The 22886-nt window shown below is 40.4% G+C and overlaps 1 protein-coding gene across 1 annotated transcript in view; it reads left to right on the forward strand.

The window, feature by feature from the left end:
* Window positions 1–3830: 3830 nt before the first annotated feature.
* GPR176 (G protein-coupled receptor 176) overlaps window positions 3831–22886 on the forward strand; it is a 42785-nt gene continuing 23729 nt past the window's right edge. The window contains exon 1 of the mRNA XM_060760152.2: window positions 3831–4783. Within this exon, the coding sequence (XP_060616135.2) occupies window positions 4585–4783 (199 nt within the window). The 5' untranslated portion in view covers window positions 3831–4584. The remainder of the gene's footprint in view (window positions 4784–22886) is intronic.

Here is a 22886-nt window from a genome sequence, read left to right on the forward strand (position 1 = left end):
CTGTTGGGAACCACTGGTTTAGCGGACATTGCACCACACTACATCCGTTAGGAAGTAGCAGCCTGTAATGAAAAGACCAAGGCATTGACACCTCCGGCTGATCCTCTGTTCAGATACCATCCAGCAAGCCAGTCCCTTAAATCAAGAAATAGCTTCCTAAGATCTACAGAGATACTCACAAAAACACCTCAGCAAGTGAGAGCCCAAAAGTGGCAGGCTAAAACACAGAACCTGAATCAGTGGCTGATACCAGATGAGTAGAGTCTACGACACATGAGTGTGGAGAAGAGCTAAACACAGACTATCTAATACAATGCAGTCTGAGCCCTGCTACATGCAGAATAGAGAACCTTCTCACAGTGACACTAGAGGCACACCAAAAGGACATTTAGCATAATGCCAAGTTTTTGTTTGTGCTTTAAAATACATTATAACTGTACCCTCAACTCTTTTCTGACACGATAAATAAATAAATCCTCTCTTAGATTGCAAAACAATCACACAAGCCAACAAGAATTTTTAATCAGATATAATTTTAGGTCATTTTTTTTGCACTGAATTCAGATCTGTGTTTAACTTTTCTCTATCATTTATAGTTTTTACAATGAGGCTAATCAAATAATTAATGCATTTATACACTGATAGCAATAGAATCTAATTGATATCAGTGTGTAAATACATTAATTATTTGATTAGCCCCATCACAAAAACTACGTGTGATAGAGGGAAAAAAAGAATGACCTAAAATCATATCTGATGATAAATATTTGTTGGCTTGTGTTACACAAATACGATGTGAAATGTGCTGACTTTACAGTAAGGAAAAGGTTTCCCCTGACATTAAGTCTAGTCGTGTCTGACTCTGAGGGGTGGTGCTTATCTCCATTTCTAAGCCGAAGAGCCAGCATTGTCTGTAGACACCTGCATTATGACTTCACGGAGCAGCATTACCTTCCTGCAGAAGTGGTACCTATTGATCTACTCACATTTGCATGCTTTCAAAATGCTAGGTTGGCAGAAGCTGGGCCTAACAGCAGGAGCTCACCCTACTCCCCAGATTCAAACTGCCAACCTTTTGGTCAGCAAGTTCAGCAGCTCAGTGGTTTAACCCGCTGCACTACCAGGGGGTCCACAGACTTTACAGTAATCCATTGTAATGTACCATTCGTCAAAAAGAAAAAGATAAAGACATATTTAAAATCAGCATTAAACATTGGTTTAAACTGTGCTATTCTCATTTCTGATTATTAAATAAATTGATTTTGTTGACTTGTAATTATTTGCAAAATCAGGCTATGGAGATTCACATATAACAGTCAGGTTGGACTACCAACATTATTTCACCTTATCACAGGCATGGTTTGTGCTCATAATATTGGTAGGTTACTTGTAAGCACTAAACAGTTTGGGACCTGCCTATATTTGTGACCGCATCTTCCCCTACAAACCCACACACTTCTGGGAAGGCTCGTTTCTCGCTTCCACCTCTGTCTCAGGCATGGCTGGTGGGGATGAAAGAAAGGGCCTTCTCAGTCATGGCCCCCCAGTTCTGGAACTCCCTCCCCAGGGAGATCAGGCTAGCACCCTCCCTGTCCACCTTTTGCAAGGACTTAAAAGTCGTGGATGTTCCGCTGTGGTTTTGTGGAATCTTGCTATTGGTTGTTGGTATGATGTTTGTTTTATACACTATAGAATGCTGTGTTTTATTTGTTATATTGTTTCTGTTATTATTTTGTTGATATGCACTTTAATCTGTTATGTTTTAACTGTTCTTTTGGGCTTGGCCCCATGTAAGCCACCCTGAGTCCCATTGGGGAGATGAAGGCGGGGTATCAAAATAAAGTCATTATTTGAAACACAACAAGATTAGTACTGAGCAAACAAGATCACTATGCTGGCTGTTGTATTGGATCACACGTCAGACACTTCCCAAGTGGTGTACTGCCGAATAATGCGTGCCTGAATAATGCGTGCCTTTTGCAGCTGACAGGTTGTAATTTTGTCAGCGCTGATTGTGTTTACGTGCAGGCCAAGGTCTTCAGGCACTGCATCCTGTGTGCCGATCACCACTGGGACCACCTTGACTGCCTTGTGCCAGAGACTTTGCAGTTTGATCGTGTCAGCTTTTCCAGTTGTTTCTCTTCAATCCTGCTGTCATCTGAGATTGCAACATCGACAATCCATACTTTGTTTTTTAATATGATTGTGAGGTCAGGAGTATTCTGCTCCAAAACTCTGTCTGTCTAAATCCAGAAGTCCCAGAGTAGTTTGATGTGTTCATTTTCTGTAACTTTTTCCGGCTTGTGATCCCACCAGTTCTTTGCCGCAGGCAGGTGTTGTGGCACATGTTCCAATGAATCATCTGAGCAATGGTGTTATGCCTCTGCTTGTAGTCTGTCTGTGTGAACTTCTTGCAGCAGCTGAGGATGTGATCTATCATTTCATCTGCTTCCTTGCAGAGTCTACACTTGGATCTGTTGTGGACTTTTCAATTCTGGCTTTGACAGCATTTGTTCTAATGGCTTGTTCTTGGGTTGCCAGAATCAGCCCTCCGTTTCCTTTTTCAAAGTTCCACTTGTGAGCCACATCCATGATTTTTATTTGTCAATTTGGCTCTCAATTTTTCCCAGGAACTCTCCATGAAGAACCTTCTTTTGCCAGTTTTCTCTTCTGCTCTGCATTGTGATTATTATTATTATTATTATTATTATTATTATTATTATTTGAAACACAACAAGATGAGTCCACAGCAAACAAGGTCACTCTGCTGGCTGTTGTATTGGATTACACGTCCGTCGGATACTTCCCAAATGTCTAGGACTGTGACGTATTGGCGAATAATGCATGCAGATCCTAGTAGCAATTGACAGGTGGCAATTTTTGTTAGTGTTCATTTCTGATCTTTTTTTTGGTCATGTCAGGAGTGACTTGAGAAACTGCAAGTTGCTTCTGGTGTGAGAGAATTGGCCATCTGCAAGGACGTTGCCCAGGGGACGCCTGGATAATTTTGATGTTTTTATCATCCTTGTGGGAGGCTTCTCTCATGTTCCCGCACGAGGAGCTGGAGCTGAAAGAGGGAGCTCATCCACCTCTCCCTGGATTCGAACCTGCAACCTGTCAGTCTTCAGTCCTGCGACCCACTGCGCCACTGGGGGCTTGAAATAAGAAGTAGTAAGTGATGTATGGATCAATGCAGCAGGAAATGAGCCAAGCCACCTGGCTGGCATTGTGTCATTGCAGCCAGGGTGGGGCAGCTGCAGGGGGAATAAAGGAACCAAAGTGCAGCTCCTTTATGTGGGTTGTTGGAGGTGGGTCGTTGGAGTAGGTTGTTGGAGGTGGGTCGTTGGAGTAGGTTGTTGGAGGTGGTCGCTGGAGATGGATTGTTGGAGAGGTGCGCTTGGAGGAGTTTGCTGGAGGAGTTTGCTGGAAGGAGTTTGGAGTTACACAAGGCTTGTGTCTCAAAGAGAACATTTGGACTCTGTATATATGTTCTTTTATAAACTCTGCAAAAGATAACGACTGAGTTTGTTCCTTGGGCAAAGGCAAAAAGCTTCCGTGTTGGTGAGTCTCTGCATCCATCTTTATCGCGACAATGTTGTCAGCGCTGATTGTATTTAAGTGCAGGCCAAGGTCTTTAGGCACTGCAGTGTGCAGATCATTTCTGGGATCACCTTTACTGGTATTATTATTTGAAACACACCAAGATGAGTCCACAGCAAACAAGATCATTCTGTTGACTGTATTATTATTATTATTATTATTATTATTATTATTATTATTATCTTCCTCCCTTATATAGCAAGCACAATTTCAAAGACGGATGTTTTGATCCAGAGGTGGAAGTGACAGCTCCAAAAAGGCAAAGATGGCTGCTCCCAAACAAAAAAAATATCAAAGCCCACCACTAATGGTCATGTGATCTTCTTTTCTGCTTCTCTCTGAAACGACACCGAGCCCGCAAATGGGCAGCTGGAACTGAGAAGCAGGAGGCAGCTGTCAGTGCAGACAGACAGCCCTGGGGGAGGAGTTGCGGGTCTGATTTGGAAGCGCAAATAGAGAGCGCGCACGAGATGGTCCAGGCTCCCAAGCCCAAGCCATCCCAAACCAGGTGAGACTGGGAGGAAAAGCGACAGAGCAGCGCTCTCGATAGATTTCTAACAAGGCGAGAAAGCAAGGAGAGCATCTTCTGGGGGAGAGAGCATGTCAGCAGGGCAGAGGATGTAAGCAAAGACCTGGCAAGGGAAGGGAACGCTCCAAGTCCAAGGGGCTGCCCAGCCTCCTCTGCCAGGGTTGGCTTTGGAAGAGAGCGGCAGCGGCATAGCTTGCACCCCGGCTTCATTTCTTCGGCTTGTGTCTTGAATTCCGGCCAGAAATATGGGGCAACAGGCAAGAGAGGGGGGCAGCCAACTCCCCCTCCTTCTTTCCCCGGTTCTGACCTGAAGACAAAGGTTTGAGACTGAGAAGACATGGCAAGGGGGTCTTTTCGTTGCCCCGCCATGGGAGACGGATCCAGCCGGGCGCTTTGCAAGACCGAGAGCCTGGGATCCCGGCGGAGGGGCTGCTGAGGGCCGGAAGGGCAGAGCGATGGGCTACAATGGGAGCTGGGCGCCCTCCGCCAACGAGAGCCAGAGGGGGCCCTTCCAGGCCCTCGCCGCCCCGGCCTTGAACGCCTCGGAGGCAGCGCGGCGGGGCCACTGGGGGGACCAGGGAGGCCGGGAAGAGCAGACCTACCGGCATTTCGCCGTCGTGGTGCAAGTGCTCATCTTCATCGGCTCCCTAATGGGTAAGTCAAGGCAGAGGGGAGGGGCCCCTTGGAAGCGCCCCCTCGGGTTTGTTTACATGGCCACAGGATGAGCATCTCTCACCCCTAAGGCTTGGGATCAGAAGTGTTGGCGATTTCAGACCCCCTCCCCGCCCTAATTTTCAAATACAAGCATAATAACATGCTTTGGAGATAAGATCCAAGTCTAAACAGAGCATTTAGTTATGTTTTAGATGGAATATCCCAGGCATGGGCAAACTTTGGCCCTCCAGATGTTTTGGACTTCAACTCCCACGATTCCTTTAAATTATTGTTGCACCAGTCTGCCCACCCTGATGATAAACTGAATTTATTTTTAGTTGTTGGTTTTGACACCTGTTTTATATATTGTTATAATGTTGTTGTTTCAGCATTTGCAAGGTGGAATACAGCTGATGCATTTTCTGCAGAGTCCACTGTAAATACTGCACACATTGTTGTTAACAGATTTGTGCAAATGGTAGCATGCAGAAACCTTTGACTGTTGCCAATTTTTTGTGACTCCAACATTGAACTAAGGGGATCCCTCTTGGAGTCAGGGCCCATAGTTTCAGAAGCCCTGCTCTAAAGACCTTTGTACCCATAAATGTCTGCATAGACATCTCCCCCATTTAATATAGCATTAACTAATTCTTATGGAGTAAGCTTCTTCCAAGTGTGTACTCAAATACTAGTCATAGGTGCATGCCATGCAGGAACTTCCACAATTTCATTTCTAAAACCTAAACTGACTTGCTAATTCTAACTAGAGCAGACTCAGAAGATTAACTCTAGAAAATGTATTTAGGCCCACATGTTGTCAGAATTTGGAAAGTGACATTTTTTGATTACAGCTCCAAGCTTCCTCTAACTATATGGCCAGTTACCACACTAGTACTGTTATTGTTTGATACATAACAAGATTAGCACACAACAAACAAGATCGCTATGCTGGCTTTTGTATTCGATCACATATCAGACACTTCCTAAATGTCTAAGACTGTCTGATGTATCGGTGAATAATATGTGCAGATCCAAGTAGGGTGGCCTTTTGCAGCTGACAGATGGCAATTTTGTCGGCACCAATTGTTTTTAAGCTTGTTTCCAGTTGCTTCTTGTCAATTCTGCTGTCACCTGGGATTGCAACATCAATGATTCATACTTGGTTTCCCCCCACAATTGTGAGGTCAGGAGTACTGTGCTCCGAAACTCTGTCTGAATTCGGAAGTCCCAGAGTAGTTGACGTGTTCATTTTCTGTAAGTTTTTCAGGCTTTTGATCTCACCAGTTTCTAGTCGCAGGCAGATGGTATTTGTGGCAAAAGCTCCAGTGGAACTTGTTATTGTTGTTGTTTATTTATACCCCACTATCTCTCCCAAAGAAGCCTCAAAACAGCTCACATTAAAAGTATGACCACACAATTTAAACTATACAAATATGTAAACTAAACATCTTTTACTGCTGAGCCAATTGGGGTCTTTGGACCATAATAAAAGTTTGGATTGAACATGGTAATAATGACTGTCCTTTACCGAAGGCCTCCTTCCAATCTATCCTTCCAATCAATGAATATAATAATCAATGATAATAAACAAATACATAATAAATATTACTGAAGGCCTCCTTCCAATCAGTCTTTCCAGTCAATGAATATAATAATCAATTATAATAAATAAATACGTAATAAATATTATTTACCAATCAGGAAATGGAGAACTGTTGTCCTAAAAAATAACTTTACCAAACTCTAGGTGAATTTTTTTTTCAAGACAGCACAATTCTTAAATTTTAAATTAATAGATAAGTGCTAGGCATTTGTTAAAAATTATTTGTGTAGACACTCTTCCCTTTCTGAATAGTCCCCTTCTCAAGGAACTGTAAAATGTAAAATTCTGTGGATGTTGTGCATAGATATATGGAACCGACTGCAGAAGAATTCCATAGCCTATACATTGTAAGGTACTACTTTGTGTTTATCATTGTTTCTTCTTCTTGCACAAAAAAAAAAAAAACTTGACACAAAAGGCTTGAAACAGTTTCTAATGTCATATTGACTGAAGATAAATTAAAACATTGTTAGCTGAAGTTTCCCCAAAGTTTCTAATTGAAAGGAATAGTGGAAATTATGGTGATTTTATTCTCCAAGTTGTACTCAAAGGTAGCAGTTAAATAAGATTTCTTGATAATCAGTTTCTCAGATGTGGTTAGTTGAATCCCAGGCAACTTTTGTGCTGAGCAACTTCAAGCTCCCCATTTATGCCTTTTGCGAAGGCCTTTATTTGAACTGTAACATTTTTAATGATTAGATTGTTCATATAATCTAGCACAATGAAAGTTACTTTAATCTTAATCTTCGTTGATAAATGACTTTTAATATTGTTCAAGTTAATTAGCCATGGAGGCCCGCCAGAATGAACAAATGCTGAAGCACAGCATCAGAGACAATATCCTGCCGCTCCCCTGTGTGGTTCCTTTGATATTGCCCAGAGTTTCAGAAGCAGTGGGAAGCAACCAGAAGTGAAGCTCAAGCAATTGCTGCGAGTCTCTCCACTTCTTTTGTACTGTGCACACTAAATCCAAAGTGCGGGCACTGTCTGTTTGACCCAGCAAATTACATTTCTGAGACTCAAGGTCTTATTAGTAAGTATTCACCATCTTCAAAGGCTAGCTTAAAGTGTTGAGATCCTAGAGCAGATTTCAAAACAGCCTTTCTCCACCATGGATATGTTAGCTGTTCTAGGAGTGGTGGCATAGGTGCTTGATAAATGAATAAACACCCAATAAAATGCATAAAAATCTTCATATATCCTGGAAAATATATTAGAAATGTAGAGGGCTAGCAAATTTATCATACTCTCATTTACACATGTCTGCTGAGAGATGGACTAGCTGGCTGAGGGGAGACCATCCTTTTGCACGTAATGATGGTGATGATAATCCACAAGCACTCCTTTGAGGCCACATTAATATTTTTCACAAACAACCAACATTGTGCAGTGAAGGAAACTGAAGGATGTCTCCTGATGGTCTTGAGCAGGAAACAGTGGACTTGGCACAGAGGGGGTGGAATTGACTCATCCTAGGTAGAAATTCACTTACCTCTACTCACCTATTTGCACAATGAAAGAAATAGAAGGAAGTGTCCTGACAGTCATGAACAGGAATCAGGTGGCTGTGAGACTGACTCATTCCAGCCAGAAATCCCCTACCTTACACTCGCGCACCCATTCCTAAAGCAGAGATCTATTTACTCCTGGAAGAAATCTATACACACCTCAATCACTAGGATTCTGCCACCTTATTCAGTCTGTTGCTTTTTCTCACAGACACACCTCCTCAGAAAATAAACCCACCTGTTGTCTACAGAGAACATGCACAAGCAAACCCTCCCTGGCGTAATTACTACTACTACTACTACTACTACTACAGTATTTATTTATATCTTGTTTTTCTCCCAATACTGCAGCTCAAGGTGGCTAACAAAAAATGAAACAAATACAGATTAAAATACCCCAAAATACATTATTTAAAACATATAAAATTATCTTTACAAAATCTATAAAATTAAAATCATGTTGATATTCATTAATCAACATTGCAGTAAATTCCCAAAAGCCTGTTGGAACAAGGAGGCTTTCACTCACCGACAGAAGGATAACAAAGACCCACTTTACTCTCCAAGGGAGGGTCCCTTGTTTCAACCAAATGCGTAGCAAGGTACTACTGAGTGTAGGTGTGTAGGTGAGTGTAGGTGGCCCAAATGTACCTTTATCCTAGCTGGCCATCTGGGTACTAAAAAGGCTTCAGTGATGGCTCCTGGTACATCTCCATAGCAGTTTAGTCCAAATTAATTTGGTAAGTGCTGAAGGCCTCACTATGTTAATATTGGCAATACATTCCCTCCCTGCAGTCAATTTCTTCCTTATTTATTTATGATTGATTTATTTCAAACATTTCTACCCCATCCTTCTCGACCCCTGAGGGGGGACTCAGGGCGGCTTACAAATGGCAGCCATTAGATGCCGACAATAACATCAATCACATTACAAAACAAATTGACAATTAGGTGAACAACAGGATTAGAAATATAGGTACATTAAAATATTTAAAATATAACGTCAAAAATGAAACATTAAAACAGCACCAGGCCTAAATCACAAATCCAAATCAAAGGCCAGAGTTCCAGTCCTATGTCTATTCATGGTTGATTCTCATCGGTCAATTGCTGTTAGTGCTTGGTCAGCTGCCCAAATGCTTGGTCCCAGAGCCATGTTTTGACCTTTTTTCTAAAGGAGAGGAATGAGAGAGTTGCTCTAATTTTGCTGGCGAGTGTGTTCCATAGTGGGGGTGGGGGGTGGGGGGGTGGGAGAGACACCACCGAGAAGGACACTCACCAACCACGCTTGCGAGGGTGGCAGGATCGAGAGCAGGGCCTCCTCTGACGATTGTAAACTCCGAGGTGGATCATAGATAGAGGGAGATACGTTCGGACAAGTATCCAAACTGTTCACAGGGCATTTCTGGATAAAGTTTCTGCAAGAATAGTAACAGCAAAGTATTACAAGACAAGACAGACAACAAGAGGAAGGGTGTAATTGCAAGTATGGAAGTTTAGAGCTTTCTTCACTGATTTTGTAGTCTGGTGTTTTGTTTTGTTTTTGCATTTACACTAGTCTTGACCAGCAGACATTAGAATGGTGGGTGGCATAGGGCTTCTCTGGACGTACCTAAAGTGTCAGGATTTGGGAAAGTTATACCTATACTTATTAATATTTTTTTTCCTGTTAACTATACCATGTTTTTCAGGTCCCAGCAAATTTCCAATGCTAAAGACAACTTTTTACTCCCACAGCAGAGTGTGTTTTTCCCTTCTATTGAAGGAGCCTCTGATACAGGCAGGTGTAAACATCACAAGTATGCATCCATTTTATTATTTGTCTTGTCTTTTTGGGTCCCCTAATTATGTTTAGGAGGCATCTACAGACAACGCTGGCTCTTTGGCTTGGAAATTGAGATGAGCACCATCCCCCAGAGTCAGACACAACTAGACTTAGTGTCAAAGGGAAACCTTTACCTTTACCTTAATTATGTTTGTGAATTTAATATGGGTTTCTGTTAGTATGGTGGTTTTTCTTTTTGTTTACCTTTATTCCTTCATTACATTTTTGATTGGAGGAGGGCTCATTTTCTCTGCACAAAAGTAAAAAAATAAGGTATTTACTTTTTCTTCTTTGATTTTTGAGTCATGGTGCTAAAATGGCCTAATAGCAAAACACAACTGAGTCATGGTTCTAAAGTGGCCTAATAGCAAAACACAATTACCTCATTTTCTCTATAACACTCAATTGTTTTAGCAATATGATTGTAAAAAACATTTTTATTTTGAAAAATTAAGTAGAAAATTCAAAACCAATAGTGTATAAGGAGAGGAACATAGACACTCGAGGAGAGTGTTTGGGAGATATGTTGAGTTCATGGTGGAGATGGGGAGGATAAGAGAAATCATTCCAATGCCATACCTCATCTGCACCTCAAGGAAGATAAATGTGTAGCTGAAAATAAACATCTAGATTGGGATAGTACTAAAATCTGTCCAGCAGCAAACCAGCACCCTACACATGGTATATCTAGAGGAGCATGGATTTTGGAGCAGAAGCAACAGTTGCAAGGTGGAAAGTCCCAAAAGCCATGGCATTTTATGAAATTGTTGGACAATTGAAAAAGGCCATGATTTCTGTGGTAATTGAAATGTTTGATCATATGGATTTTTGATGTATGGGATGCTTCCAGATCATTTCAGTGCCAGCTTCCTGTAAATGAAGGAAACTGTTCATTTAAATCTGAACTGTCTAAAATCAGACGTGACGTTGAGGCTGCTTGTTTCTGAAATCAGTACAAAATCATTCTTGTAAAAGCAAATATAGCATTTCCCAAAATTTCATCAAAAAATAACCAGGCAGAGGTTGCACACACTTTTCTCTCCTAGTTTAAATTTGCTTTTGGCAAGATTGTTTGCATTTTTAATAAAAAGCTAAATGTTGGCATTTTTGGTGGTGAAATACATTCACATTCTTTGTGAAAAGCTAAATATTGGCCTTTTGAGGGCTGAATATCATTTGCTTTCAAATCCCAATGCATTTGCGGAGTTTGTTTCCAAAAAGTAAAGAAAAATGACAAATGAGTTATAGGTGGCAGCACATTGTTGGCTAGGAGTAAATATTATGTACAGATCAAAACTATCAAAATGTATCAAACCACTTTGGTACGAGGCTTGGAAAATTGTGTTTTATAGGAAAGTGATACATATTTTCAGCACATTTTTAATTTATGTAAAATATGTTGATCTTAGGAATTCTCCTGGATTCATCACGGAGCCTGGAACTCCAGGTCTTGGAGGTGGCCAGTGCAGCGTTTGCACAATTAAAACTTGTGCACTAGTTGTGCCCATATCTTGTGAAGTCAGAGTTGGCCACGGTGGTCCACACTCTTGTTACATCCCAAATAGACTATTGCAACACGTTCTATGTGGGGTTGCCTTTGAAGACTGTTCGAAAGCTTCAAGTGGTCCAACAGGTGGCAACCAGTTTGCTCATTGGAGTGGTGTGCAGGGAGCATACAACCCTCCTGTTACGTCATCTCCACTGGCTGCCAGTCTGCTACTGAACACATTTCAAAGTGCTGGCTTTGGCTTATAAAGCCCTAAACGGTTATGGCCCAGTCTACCTGTCCAAACATATTTCCCTCTATGAATCAGCTCAGAGATTAAGATCTTCTGGGGAGGCCTCATTCTCGGTCCCACCTCTTTTGCAGGCGTGGTTGGTGGGGACAAGAGACAGGGCCTTCTCAGTGGTGGCCCCTCAGCCGTGGAACTCCCTCCCCAGAGAGATTAGATCAGCCCCCTTCCTCCTCGCCTTCAGAAAGAAAGTAAAAATTTGGCTATGGGACCAAACCTTCAGATAGTAGCTTCAAGGGCAATTAATGGATACGGAAAATGTGTAATGACAACTGGAATGGTTCTGGAAAAATCTTGGTCTGTGTGGTTTTAATAATTGGTGCAATGTTTTAGATGTTTTCATTCTTTGTTCTGTTTTGTTGCACATTCCCTCAGCTCTATGCAGGAATCATTGCACTTAGGAATCATGAGTCCGAATCCATCATTTGTTGTTCAGCCATTATGTTGTTTTTATGTTGTCTGATTATGATGTTTTATCGATTTTTGTTGTTGATTGTATTTTTATGCTTGTTTTTAATCTGTACTTGTAGGCCATGTCCCTTTTGTGAGCCACCCTGAGTCCCTTCGGGGAGATGGAGGCGGAGAATAATAATAATAATAATAATAATAATAATAATAATAATAATAATAATGTAAATTTTTATTTTAACTATATGTTGTTTCTAAGGCATCTAATTGTTGCAAAGCTGCTCTGAGTCCCCTCCGGGGTGAAAAGGGTGGGGTATAAATATGGTAAATAAATAAATAATAAGCTGGATTTGATATGTTTTGAAAAGAAGCCCCACATTTTGACCTGTGTCTATCCTTCAGAGTCTTAATTGGCAGTAATTTAGAATCAGAGTTTAGGGCATTTTGGACCAGGTGCTTTCCAACCACTTACAATTTTCAAGAAATGTATGAACTTGACTCTAAATAGCACCTGATGAAGGTATTGGAGTCATCACAGGCAGAAACATTGGCCCTTTTAAACTCATAAAATAGCCATCTTTTTCAGCACCTTGAGACATATCTCCTCCCCCCCCACCCCCCCACCCCGCCCCCTGTGGATTCTTTTGGATGTTCTCTGCTTTCTGCTCCTTTTGAATATCTTTTAAAAAATCTTTTTATTGAACATTTTTATTTTGAATGCAGGTGGTAATATCTTTGGTTAAAATTCAGCAAAGCTGAACCTATGAGTCAGAAGTAAGTAAAGTGGAGTTCATAGGAGGTTATCCTTAGATGTCTACGCATAGGATTGTTGTCATGGCCTATAAATGGGCATGTCAGATTTTGTTAGTTGTTTCTCTGTTATTTGTTTGGATGCCTGTGTTGTGTGATCAATTTGTTATGGATCAAGGCCAGAAAAGGACCTGGGGCTCCTGGCAGTAGCTGAACCCCTACTCTGCTTGCCCACACAAAGAAAATATTTTATATGGAGAGAAAAAAGCAAAAACATTTCAATACACATTCAGTGGAAATAATTCTTTATGCTTTCCTGAAATCACAGCAGTTGCCGATGGGGATTGATTCAAATACCAACAAGAAGCTTTGTTTGATGCCCTTGTATGACGTACAAACAGAGTAAAAACCATAGAAGGAAATATATAGTTAGGAGAAAGAGAGAGAAGCTGATTTATTGTCTCATTAAAATATGAGAGGTAAACTGGACGTTAGGCCATGAATTATTCATGACCAGGGTGGGGATGTGCTAATGAGGATGGGGTAGAGGTGATTGATCACTCAGGACTCTTCAATTAGTTAATATTATTGGAAAAATGCATCTTATTATACTGTTAGGTGCATCATAACAATTGCTCCTGCCCTACATCTAGTCGACTATACTATATTATGTTGTCCTGTGGTGGATATGGTTAACTGTCGTGTAGGCAGGGTTTCGCTTTCTTCCTGACCTCCCCATGAAACTCATCAATGGGAATTGTAATGGATCATTGAGATAATCAACCTCTGTCTATATCAGCAATACCTGCCCAGAGTTTCAAAAGTTCTGGTTAGGTTTTAGGACTTCCCCAGAAATAGATGGGGGCAAAAAGTACATCATTTGGATATTAAAAGACTTGATACCATTAGGAGCAACTCCCACTAACTCCCAGGGCCTTTTGCCAATCTGGATAAACCATCAGATCTGAGACCTTATCAGAAGAGCAGCGGGGAAGCAGGGGACAGCGGAGGGTTCTGTTCCCTCCCTTGGGGTCCGTGTTTTTCTTTTCTTTCCAAGTCTTTTCCCTATCTCTCCCTGCTTCCTCTTTGCCTGCTCTTCGCTACTTCAATGAGTCAAGTAAATACTGGACTCAACTGGGATCAGACATTCACAGAATAGTTTGCTTACTGGAAAAGACAAGATTTATTGGACCGGGCTTGGACTGCTTTGGATGACGACTTTAATTCTGGTGATTTTAATCTCACGAGCGGGTTTTTAATGTATATTTAGAATTATTTTAATTTTGTGGATGAATTTATTATGTGTTTTATATTATGTTTGGCATTGAATTGTTGCCTCTTTGGTAGCCATTCTGAGTCCCTCCACGGAGGTTGAGAAAGACAGGGTATAAATATTTTAAATAAATAAATAAATCTGGATTACATTTCTCTTTGCTGCCACAATAGAGCCCCACAGAGTCCTGTCAGAAGTAGCCCTGAGTTATGTGTGGGACTCTGTTCCGGCAGCAGAGAGAAGCAGGGAGAAGATGCTCCTCTCCCTGCATCTAATAAGATCCTAAATATGTCTTTAGTTTTCCCATTTTCATTTTTTAAAAAAGGTATTGTTTTAGCTTCAGATATAAGACAAAATATACAGTTGCTATTTTCACATTTGTTTTGTCAGTGCCATAGTGTATCATTGTTTTGGGTCAATGAATTAAGTCATAACAGTGATAGATACATCCTCTTTTTGTCGTTGCTGGTTCATTTTAAAACATCATTTTTACACACACAAAGTCATTGCTTTTGCATAGCAGTAATGTGCTGCATTGCCCCTGCCTCAAAATGAAAAGAGTAAATGATCTTTCTAATTTAGATATTCTCCTTTTTTTTTTTTTAGGTAGTGGTGGTGGGGTTCGTAAACCTTTAAAAATATCATCCTGCTAATTCATAGACTATAATTTATCATTATTATGCTTTTGAATGATAGGAATTGGTGTTTGAAATGATGAATTATGCCAGTCTTATAAAGTCACCCAATATTTTTATATTTATTTTAATGTGAAGGAATAGAGCTAAGCTTTCCAACTGTGCTGTGGCACAGCGTGTAGGTGCATCATGCAAATGTCATGAGAAGATGTCATGAGAAAATGACAAAAATCTCGGAAATGTATGTAATTATTTTAGAAATAATATATATTTTAAAATTTAAATGAATTTTTTCATGAGCTATATTGTATCCCTATACATTTCACTGTTAACAATTTGTGCATGTGTGCATATCTCTTATAAGGAGTTGGTTTAACCTCCGGTTTGCTAGTAAAACTTAATTACTGTGTCCTGAAATGATGTACGTTTAAACACTGTGTCACCAACATAAAATGTTTGGAAAGCTCTGGGGTAGAGGGATATATGTCAGCCCTGCAGTCCAGTATTGGCAAGAGCAGGCAATTAAACTTGTTTGTTTTCTTGGCAGCGCTGCAGAGATCCCTGCTGCTGCCCTAAAGCCCCGGAGAAGAGGAAACTCTGAATCTCTGTGAATCCTACTAATCTCAATTAATTTATGATTTACATCCAAGGGCTGCCATATGGGTTGAAGAGAACCAGGAAAAGAATGGCAGGTTTCAGCTGTATATAGAAACACATTGTTTGCACACCAGTTTTTCTCACTGGACAACAACACACAGCTAAGTTAAATAAATAATAAAACTTTATTTATATACCACTGTATCTCCCCAAGGGGACCCAGAGCGGTTTCCAAGTAACATCACCAAAACATACAGAGTAAAACAGCATAAACATAAAATAAACAAAACAATAGAAGCATAAAATTATCACAATAACACATATATATTAAAAGTAATCCTGCCTGTTCACTTACTTTATCTACTTACTTACTTACTTACTTATTTACTTAGGCGATCCCTTGTAGTCTGAGGATGATGGTCCTCCAAGCAAAGTGTCTTGGTGGTGGGTGGAGCCCTATTCTTGATTCGTATGTTCTCCCGCAGTGAGGACATTGTTTCCAAGTGGAAGTGCGGTCCTGGTCAGAGTTGGCTTGATGCGCCTTCCTCATGGCACATTTCTCCCTTTCACCCTCCATTCATGCCTCTTTGAATTCTCTAACACAGCTGGTCACAGACGACCTGTGCATATACTTTTTCCCTGGCACTGTCAGATATACAATCTGTGGTTCTATAACTCTTGATGTAATTTGTGTTATTTGATTAAAACACACACACACACACACACAATGGAGAGTAAAATGGCAGTGTAAGTTGTTCTAGAACCTCAAAGTATGGTCAGGTGTAACTGTACCCTCCCCATTCCTTATTGCTATTTTAAACATGTAGCAAGGAGGAAACATTAGCCATCTATTTGTTTTATATATATATACATATACACACATACATACACACACACACACACATATATATACATACACACACACACATATATATACATACACACACACACATATATATATACACACACACATACATACATATTGATAATGAAAGGGTAGGAGAAAGGATAAGATAGGAAAGAAAACATTTTATACATGTAAAGTGGGAGAACAATAATGTACAAAGAAAGTAAGAAAAGAAGAATGATATGAAAGTAACACACAAGCTGTACTACAAAAAAACTAAAAAAAGAGAAAAAAAATCCTGGTGACTTCCTTCCAATCCTTTGCGGTTTCAAAATTATTTATTCTATAATGTTCTGTGTTACCCTGATTTTAGCATAATAAAACTTCCTTCTTCTAATATTCCCTTAATAAAAATTCTATTGATGATTCTTTAATTTTCTCCTTTCTTCATATTCGTCTATTAGCAACCAGTCTGTTTGTTTAATTGGGTTTCCCGAGTTGTTTTTTTTTAGAGCCGTCTACCTGTTTTAGATAGCAACTTTTATTGTCACTTTTAATATGCTGGCTGGCTCCTCTACAGAATCTTTACTATTGTTTCTAAGATGAAGTGTGGAATCATAAAAATATCCCCACCCAGTACCACAAGCACTCCAAAACCTCATAATACCTTCATTTTCTTCTGTAACATCATATCCCGTGGCAATTTTGAGAAGGAAATGAAATACTTGGGTTTGCCATGGGATGTGTAGCCCATGGAAGGGCCTGGGAAAAATTTGGTCTCTGGTTCTCATGGGGCTGTCCACTGCTGTTCTAGAACAAGGGACCATACGAAAATAAAGTTGAGTGGTGATACTAGAAAACCATAAGGGCCAATTTATTTTTGTTGAGCCAAGTTTTCTGCCACAGTAAACATATTTTGCACCTACAAGTGGCCACAATGCCAAGCGGCAACAATGCCAGTTGCATCTGTTTCAATTCCAGGTTGTAATACAACAAAATACGGATTTTTTAAAAAGGTACGTTTGAGTGAAAATGCTTTTACAATGCATTATAGCAGCCAATTTTCATCTCTGAATATTGTCATAATAATTGAAAACCTTTGTGGAGATCTATTAGATGTAGTGGATATTATTCAAAATGGGTTGGGGGACTAAGGAAGGAATCCCCTGAGTTTTCTCGAATTGTTGCCATGGAAACTTTGTTCTTATAGGTTTCACAAGAGATATGTTCTCAACTCCTTCATTGAAAGGCATTCTTGAAACACATTAATAGAAGGATAACACCAAGAATCCTCTTTGTGCAGAAAGAAAATGTGGAGTGTATCCAGGAACGATGTGCCACTGCCTAATGTTCTAATAACTATGTGCCTTTGGACTATACTCAGTAATAGTTAACATCACAGTGAGGAAAGCTCACTCGATATACCAATGGCAGAATATGATATTTGTAGGAAAAGAAAAATAATTGGTTACTTAGTGTGCTGCAGCATGTACAATTCTGGAAGTACATGAACAGAACGTGTAGAAATACCTAGCTTTCAAAGTAACTTATGAAAGGGAGACGAGCTGGGAAAGAAGATGTAATCATTTTGACTGGTGAAACATAAAGCAGTGATATGATTTATGGAAGACTACCACTATATTGGATGAAAGCCAGATCTATGTATGAGCTGAGAAAGCCCCCTTTAAAATAATGATTCTAAAGAAGATAAGTAGAGGAAATAGGTTGCTACCACACTTGGATTTCCGAATGAATCAACATCATTTGTTCATTCGATTATTATGGAAAATCCAAATATAATTATGTTATTTTGATGCTTTCCCCATTAGTCTTCTATCTGAAGAAAGGAGAGAAAGCAAGGTAGGGCAGGGACTGAAGAAAACATAGGGCTTGTAAGCCAGTCTCCCTTGCATAGTACTGGCAGAAAAAAGGGGACATATAAGGCAGCTTGGTAACATTAATAGTTTTATTTACCAAGCTAACATTATTAGCTTATAGAACGTTTTACTAGACCATTGGGGCTGACAGAAGGGGGGGGGGGGAGCTGCAATTCTATGCTGCCTCATCTCTCCCCGCTTCTTTACCACCTGCATTTAATACAGGGCTACTAGGGAGGCATGTCTGGTAGGACTGTTACACATAGAGCAATTTCTCACAACTTGCTGCCCTCCACTTGGGTTTGACTTTGTGGATCAGCAAAAATGTGATCCAGAAAATTAATTCTGGGCCACAAAAATACCACTGGGATCACATGCTGCCCTGGGCCAAAACTTTATCTATCTCTAGCCCTAGAATTTGTTAGGACCTTTTCAGTTGTGGCATCAGCATTATGACTTAGGAACCAGGAGGGAGCAATGTAGACTATGAAGTAATGAGTGGAAGTAATAAAGGATGTTAACATCTCTGTAAGGACAGATATCTGAATTGACAACAAACTTTATTACGGTCCATGGACCCGCATCTGTTAAATAGATAACATACAGGAGTTAACAGATCACTTGTATCTGGGGAAATATACTATACAGGCACATAATACACAGTGTCAGGTCATACCCTGGTCAGAGACTAGGCTCTTTCTTAGCCTTGCTGCCACTGTGAGGAACTTTGCCACCATGAGGATCACACTGTGGTGCTTGTCCTCCAAAAGATGTCTGACCTTCCCTTGCGGGGAATGGTTAGACAATCGGGGCAGGATTGGGTGTAGGAGTTGGCCTTGTTGAACTGAGTAATAGCGACACTACAACAAGATGTGTTCTAATGATTCTATTTCATTACCACCACACGGGCATCATTTTTGGGAGTAGGGAATGCCAGATAGTCTGTCATTTAGCAGCTCTGATGGCAATACATTTAGCCTTGCTTTTGTGAGGAGTCTGCGATAATTAGACACTGTAAGGTTGTTGAGATATCTACTTAACTTGAATGGCTCAGTGTATGGTAAATTCAAGGATCTAGAGCAGGGGTCCTCAAACTAAGGCCCGGGGGCCGGATGCGGCCCTCCAAGGTCATTTACCCGGCCCTTGCTTAGGGTCAACCTAAGTCTGAAACGACATGAAAGCACACAACAACAAAAACATTCCTATGTCATCAGCCAAAAGCAGGCCCACACTTCCCATTGAAATACGAATAAGTTTGTATTTCTTAAAATTGTTCTTCATTTTAATTATTGTATTGTTTTTAAGTGGTTTTTGTACTACAAATAAGATATGTGCAGTGTGCATAGGAATTCATTCATGCTTTTTTCAAATTATAATCCGGCCCTCCAACAGTTTGAGGGACTGTGATCTGGCCCTCTGTTTAAAAAGTTTGAGGACCCCTGATCTAGAGGAACATGATGAATTTGAGAGGGGGCAATGTCCCTCATCTGTTGCTTCAGTGATTCCTCTGAGCTCTCCCGGGGCAATGTCCCTCATCTGTTGCTTCAGTGATTCCTGTGCCATTTTCAAACCTAGATGCAGCAAAAGGGACGCTGATAGACCAATTGAGGTCGCTTTCCGAGCGGCCCTCCTTGCCCAAAGGGTTTGAGTGGTTTCAGATGGGATATACTATGTTAGGCCCATTCCCAATTTGAATACAATTGTTTTCAGCCAAAGATTCATTTTCAGAATCCAGGCCCTTGTGCTTAGTGGGCATTCACCCGTTTCTAGTAACAGGACCGTGTTAGGAATGCAGTACAGCACGTACAACAGGTCTCTTATAAACCTTGCTTGGACTCAGTCTAAGTTTACATATGTGTTTTCGCACCAAATGGCTGCATTGAAGAGAAGTTTCAAAGCAATATTTGTATTAAAAATTTTAATGCTAAGGGGACGTGCTGTCTTCCTTTGGTGTAGTAAAATCTTAGGCTATATGAATTTAATAATAATTAAAATCTGGATAATTATCCTACTGTCTTCTTTGTGAAATTTGTAGGATCACATGCCTGGAATAATTGCTACATACTTATTTCTCACTTCCTCCAGTATAACTAACGGCTATTGAGTATGGCAGAATAAAAGAATGCAGACTGGTCATAACTTTGTTTCAGCTAACATCACTGGCAAGACATCTTAGTTAAACTAGAGTTGTAATGTTTTGCTTTTCACATTAAATAACTGTATGCCAGAAATGCCTTATTGTTGCTTGCTAATGAAAATTTTTGTGTAGAAAATAGTTTCTCTGATTGAGGAGCTTCTTTGAAGGCATGGCTTTAGCTTAGGAGGCTTTTAAGATGCCCAAGTGTGTATGTGGAAGTTTCTTATGAGACAGTTGGGTGGCAGTTGACTATTTGAACGTATCGGGGTGGCAGTTGACTATTTGAACGTATCGGGAGTATAGGATATTGTTTATGGTAGCTCTCTCCAGTTTGAAGCCTTTAATGCCCAGCTTACCTGTCTGAACGTATCTCTCCCTATGAACCATCTAGGAATTTAAGGCACATCTGGCTGGGATGAGAGACAGGGCCTTCTCAGTGGTGGTTCCTTGGCTGTGGAACTCCCTCCCTAAGGATATTGGATCGGCCCCCTCCGTACTGACCTTCCGAAAAAAGTAAAAACCTGGCTCTTTGAACAAGCCTTCGGAAATGCAGTGCAATAGACAAATACGAAATTATGTAAGATTGAAACATGGAAAGGTTTAGACGATTCTTCTGGAAAATGAGATTAACAGGAAGACCTTGGTTATTATATGTTTTAATGGTTTTTGTATGGATTTTATAATGTTGTTTTAAATGTTTTAATTGTATATTGTAGATTGTTACGGCATCAAATTGCTGCCAATTTGTAAGCCACCTTGAGTCACCTTCGAGCTTGAGAAAAGCAGGATAGAAATATCGTAAATAAATAAATAAATAATACTATAACTTTCATCACCTGCCACTAGCAAGGCCAGGGAAGGCTTTGGGTCAAATCAAAAGTCACCTACTCTATTTTTGGTTTATAAATTTCTTTATCACATCTTTTAATGCTGCCTGTCATTCAATGAGGACATGATTCTCCCCCATTCTAGTCACTATTAGTTCTTTACAATAAATGTAAGATATGATTAACAGAAAATGTGCCTGAATGATGAGCTGACCAAAAAGGTATGGCAGGAGACACATGGAACTGTTTTTGTGTTACTGTTTTTGAGAAATCAGGCCTTACCTTCTGGCAAAGTCAAACAAGCCTCACTAATAAAAACCATAGAATATGTAGCATTTCATCCTTCAAAATACAGGGACTGAAGTGGTTCGTACAAGAAAAGGCAGTTTCTTACATATGACCTATGGAGCCCCTGTTGGTGCAATGGGATAAATCCTTGTACCAGCAGGACTGCTGACTGACAGGTCAGCGGTTCAAATCTGGGGTCAGTGGATTGAGCTCCCTCTGTCAGCTCCAGCTCCCCATGTGGGTACATGAGTGAAGCCTCCCACAAGGATGGTAAAAACATCAGACATCCAAGTATCCCCTGGGCAACGTCCTTGCAAACGGCCAATTCTCGCACACCAGAAGTGACTTGCAGTTTCTCAAGTTGGTCCTGCCATGAAATAAATGACCTTATCACACTGATGACTCCCCCCACCCCCACCCTGTGCCATTTCACCAGCAAGTGTGGCAAAAGGGCAGGCACAAAAGGCAGCTCTACTCCAGCACAGTGATGCTTCCCCCATCACACAGGGGAAGCATTGCCCAAACCATGTAGAAGTTTGCTGGCTCCAATGTGAAGGCTCCCATGTTTGAAGGGAAGTGCCCAAGGACACTTCCACCCCGGTTGAGGGTGAGGTCTCCACTAGATGTCACACAACATTGTGTGATGGCAGGCATGGGCCTCCATTCTGAAGCAAGCTAGAAGTGTCTGAGGACACTTGATTTGATTAGTGTAATGAGATCCTTAATCTGAAAACCATATAGCTCACTGTAAGCCACCTTGAACCAGAGTTAATATTTAATTAGCATGCACAACAAATATTAAAGTATATGAGTTATAAATGTATGATAGAAGACCCTCCAGAGCAAAAGAGTTACTTCCTAGTACAGCCTTGAAACCCAGCCTAAGGGTAATACCCTGCAGAGCACATTACAGATTTTCCTTCTTGTCATTCTGTATGCTGTAACTGTTGTTTTTATTGTGACCTATGGACCTGTCAAATAAATTTTATCTTTCTAAATGATGAATTATCCAAAACCAGCTTCTCTACTGAAGCAACCAGTTATTCAGATATTAACTGGAAACAATAGATTGAAGTAGGCTGTAACTTAGCAGAAGAAAAAATAATTTAGTTGAGTTTTAATGTAACCCCCCTTTTTGTCTTTTCCACCAAGCACTGTGGAAAGTACACTTTGCTATTAAATCAGTGCAAGAAGCTGAATTCAGAGCCACATGAGTGCAAATATGTGTCCCTTTTGCACCATCTTGATCGAGCAATTCTTGCTTTTCCGTTTACTAATTTTGCTGCTCTTCAACATGCAATTTGTGCAATTTTATGCTATTTGAATAGGTTCTGAAGTACTGATTACAAGCTAAAACATCCTGAACAGTGCAAAGAAAATGAAACTATTATCAACTAATTTATTTCCTGGCAAAGTACGGGCTAAAGCCAATGGTAATTAAATTGAAGGGCCAGACTGTTTTGTTCTCTCCTTATTATTCTTGGGAATAAGGAAGGAAATGGTTCACTCTCTTCTTTTTCCTTAATCTACTTTCTCAGCATGGTCTATATTAGGGTCAAGTTAACAAAGACACAGGAGATCCATGATCGCTATTTTCTGTTATGTAAATTAAAAAATTGTTGTTGCTGTTTACTGTTTTCCAGTCTACTTTGAATTATGTCAACCTTATGAACGAGAGACCCTCAAGTCACTTTGTCATCAACATCTCCTCGGGTCTTGCAGACTCAGGGTTGTG

The sequence above is a fragment of the Anolis sagrei genome, chromosome 1, assembly GCF_037176765.1.
Source record: "Anolis sagrei isolate rAnoSag1 chromosome 1, rAnoSag1.mat, whole genome shotgun sequence".
NCBI classification, from domain to species: domain Eukaryota; kingdom Metazoa; phylum Chordata; class Lepidosauria; order Squamata; family Dactyloidae; genus Anolis; species Anolis sagrei.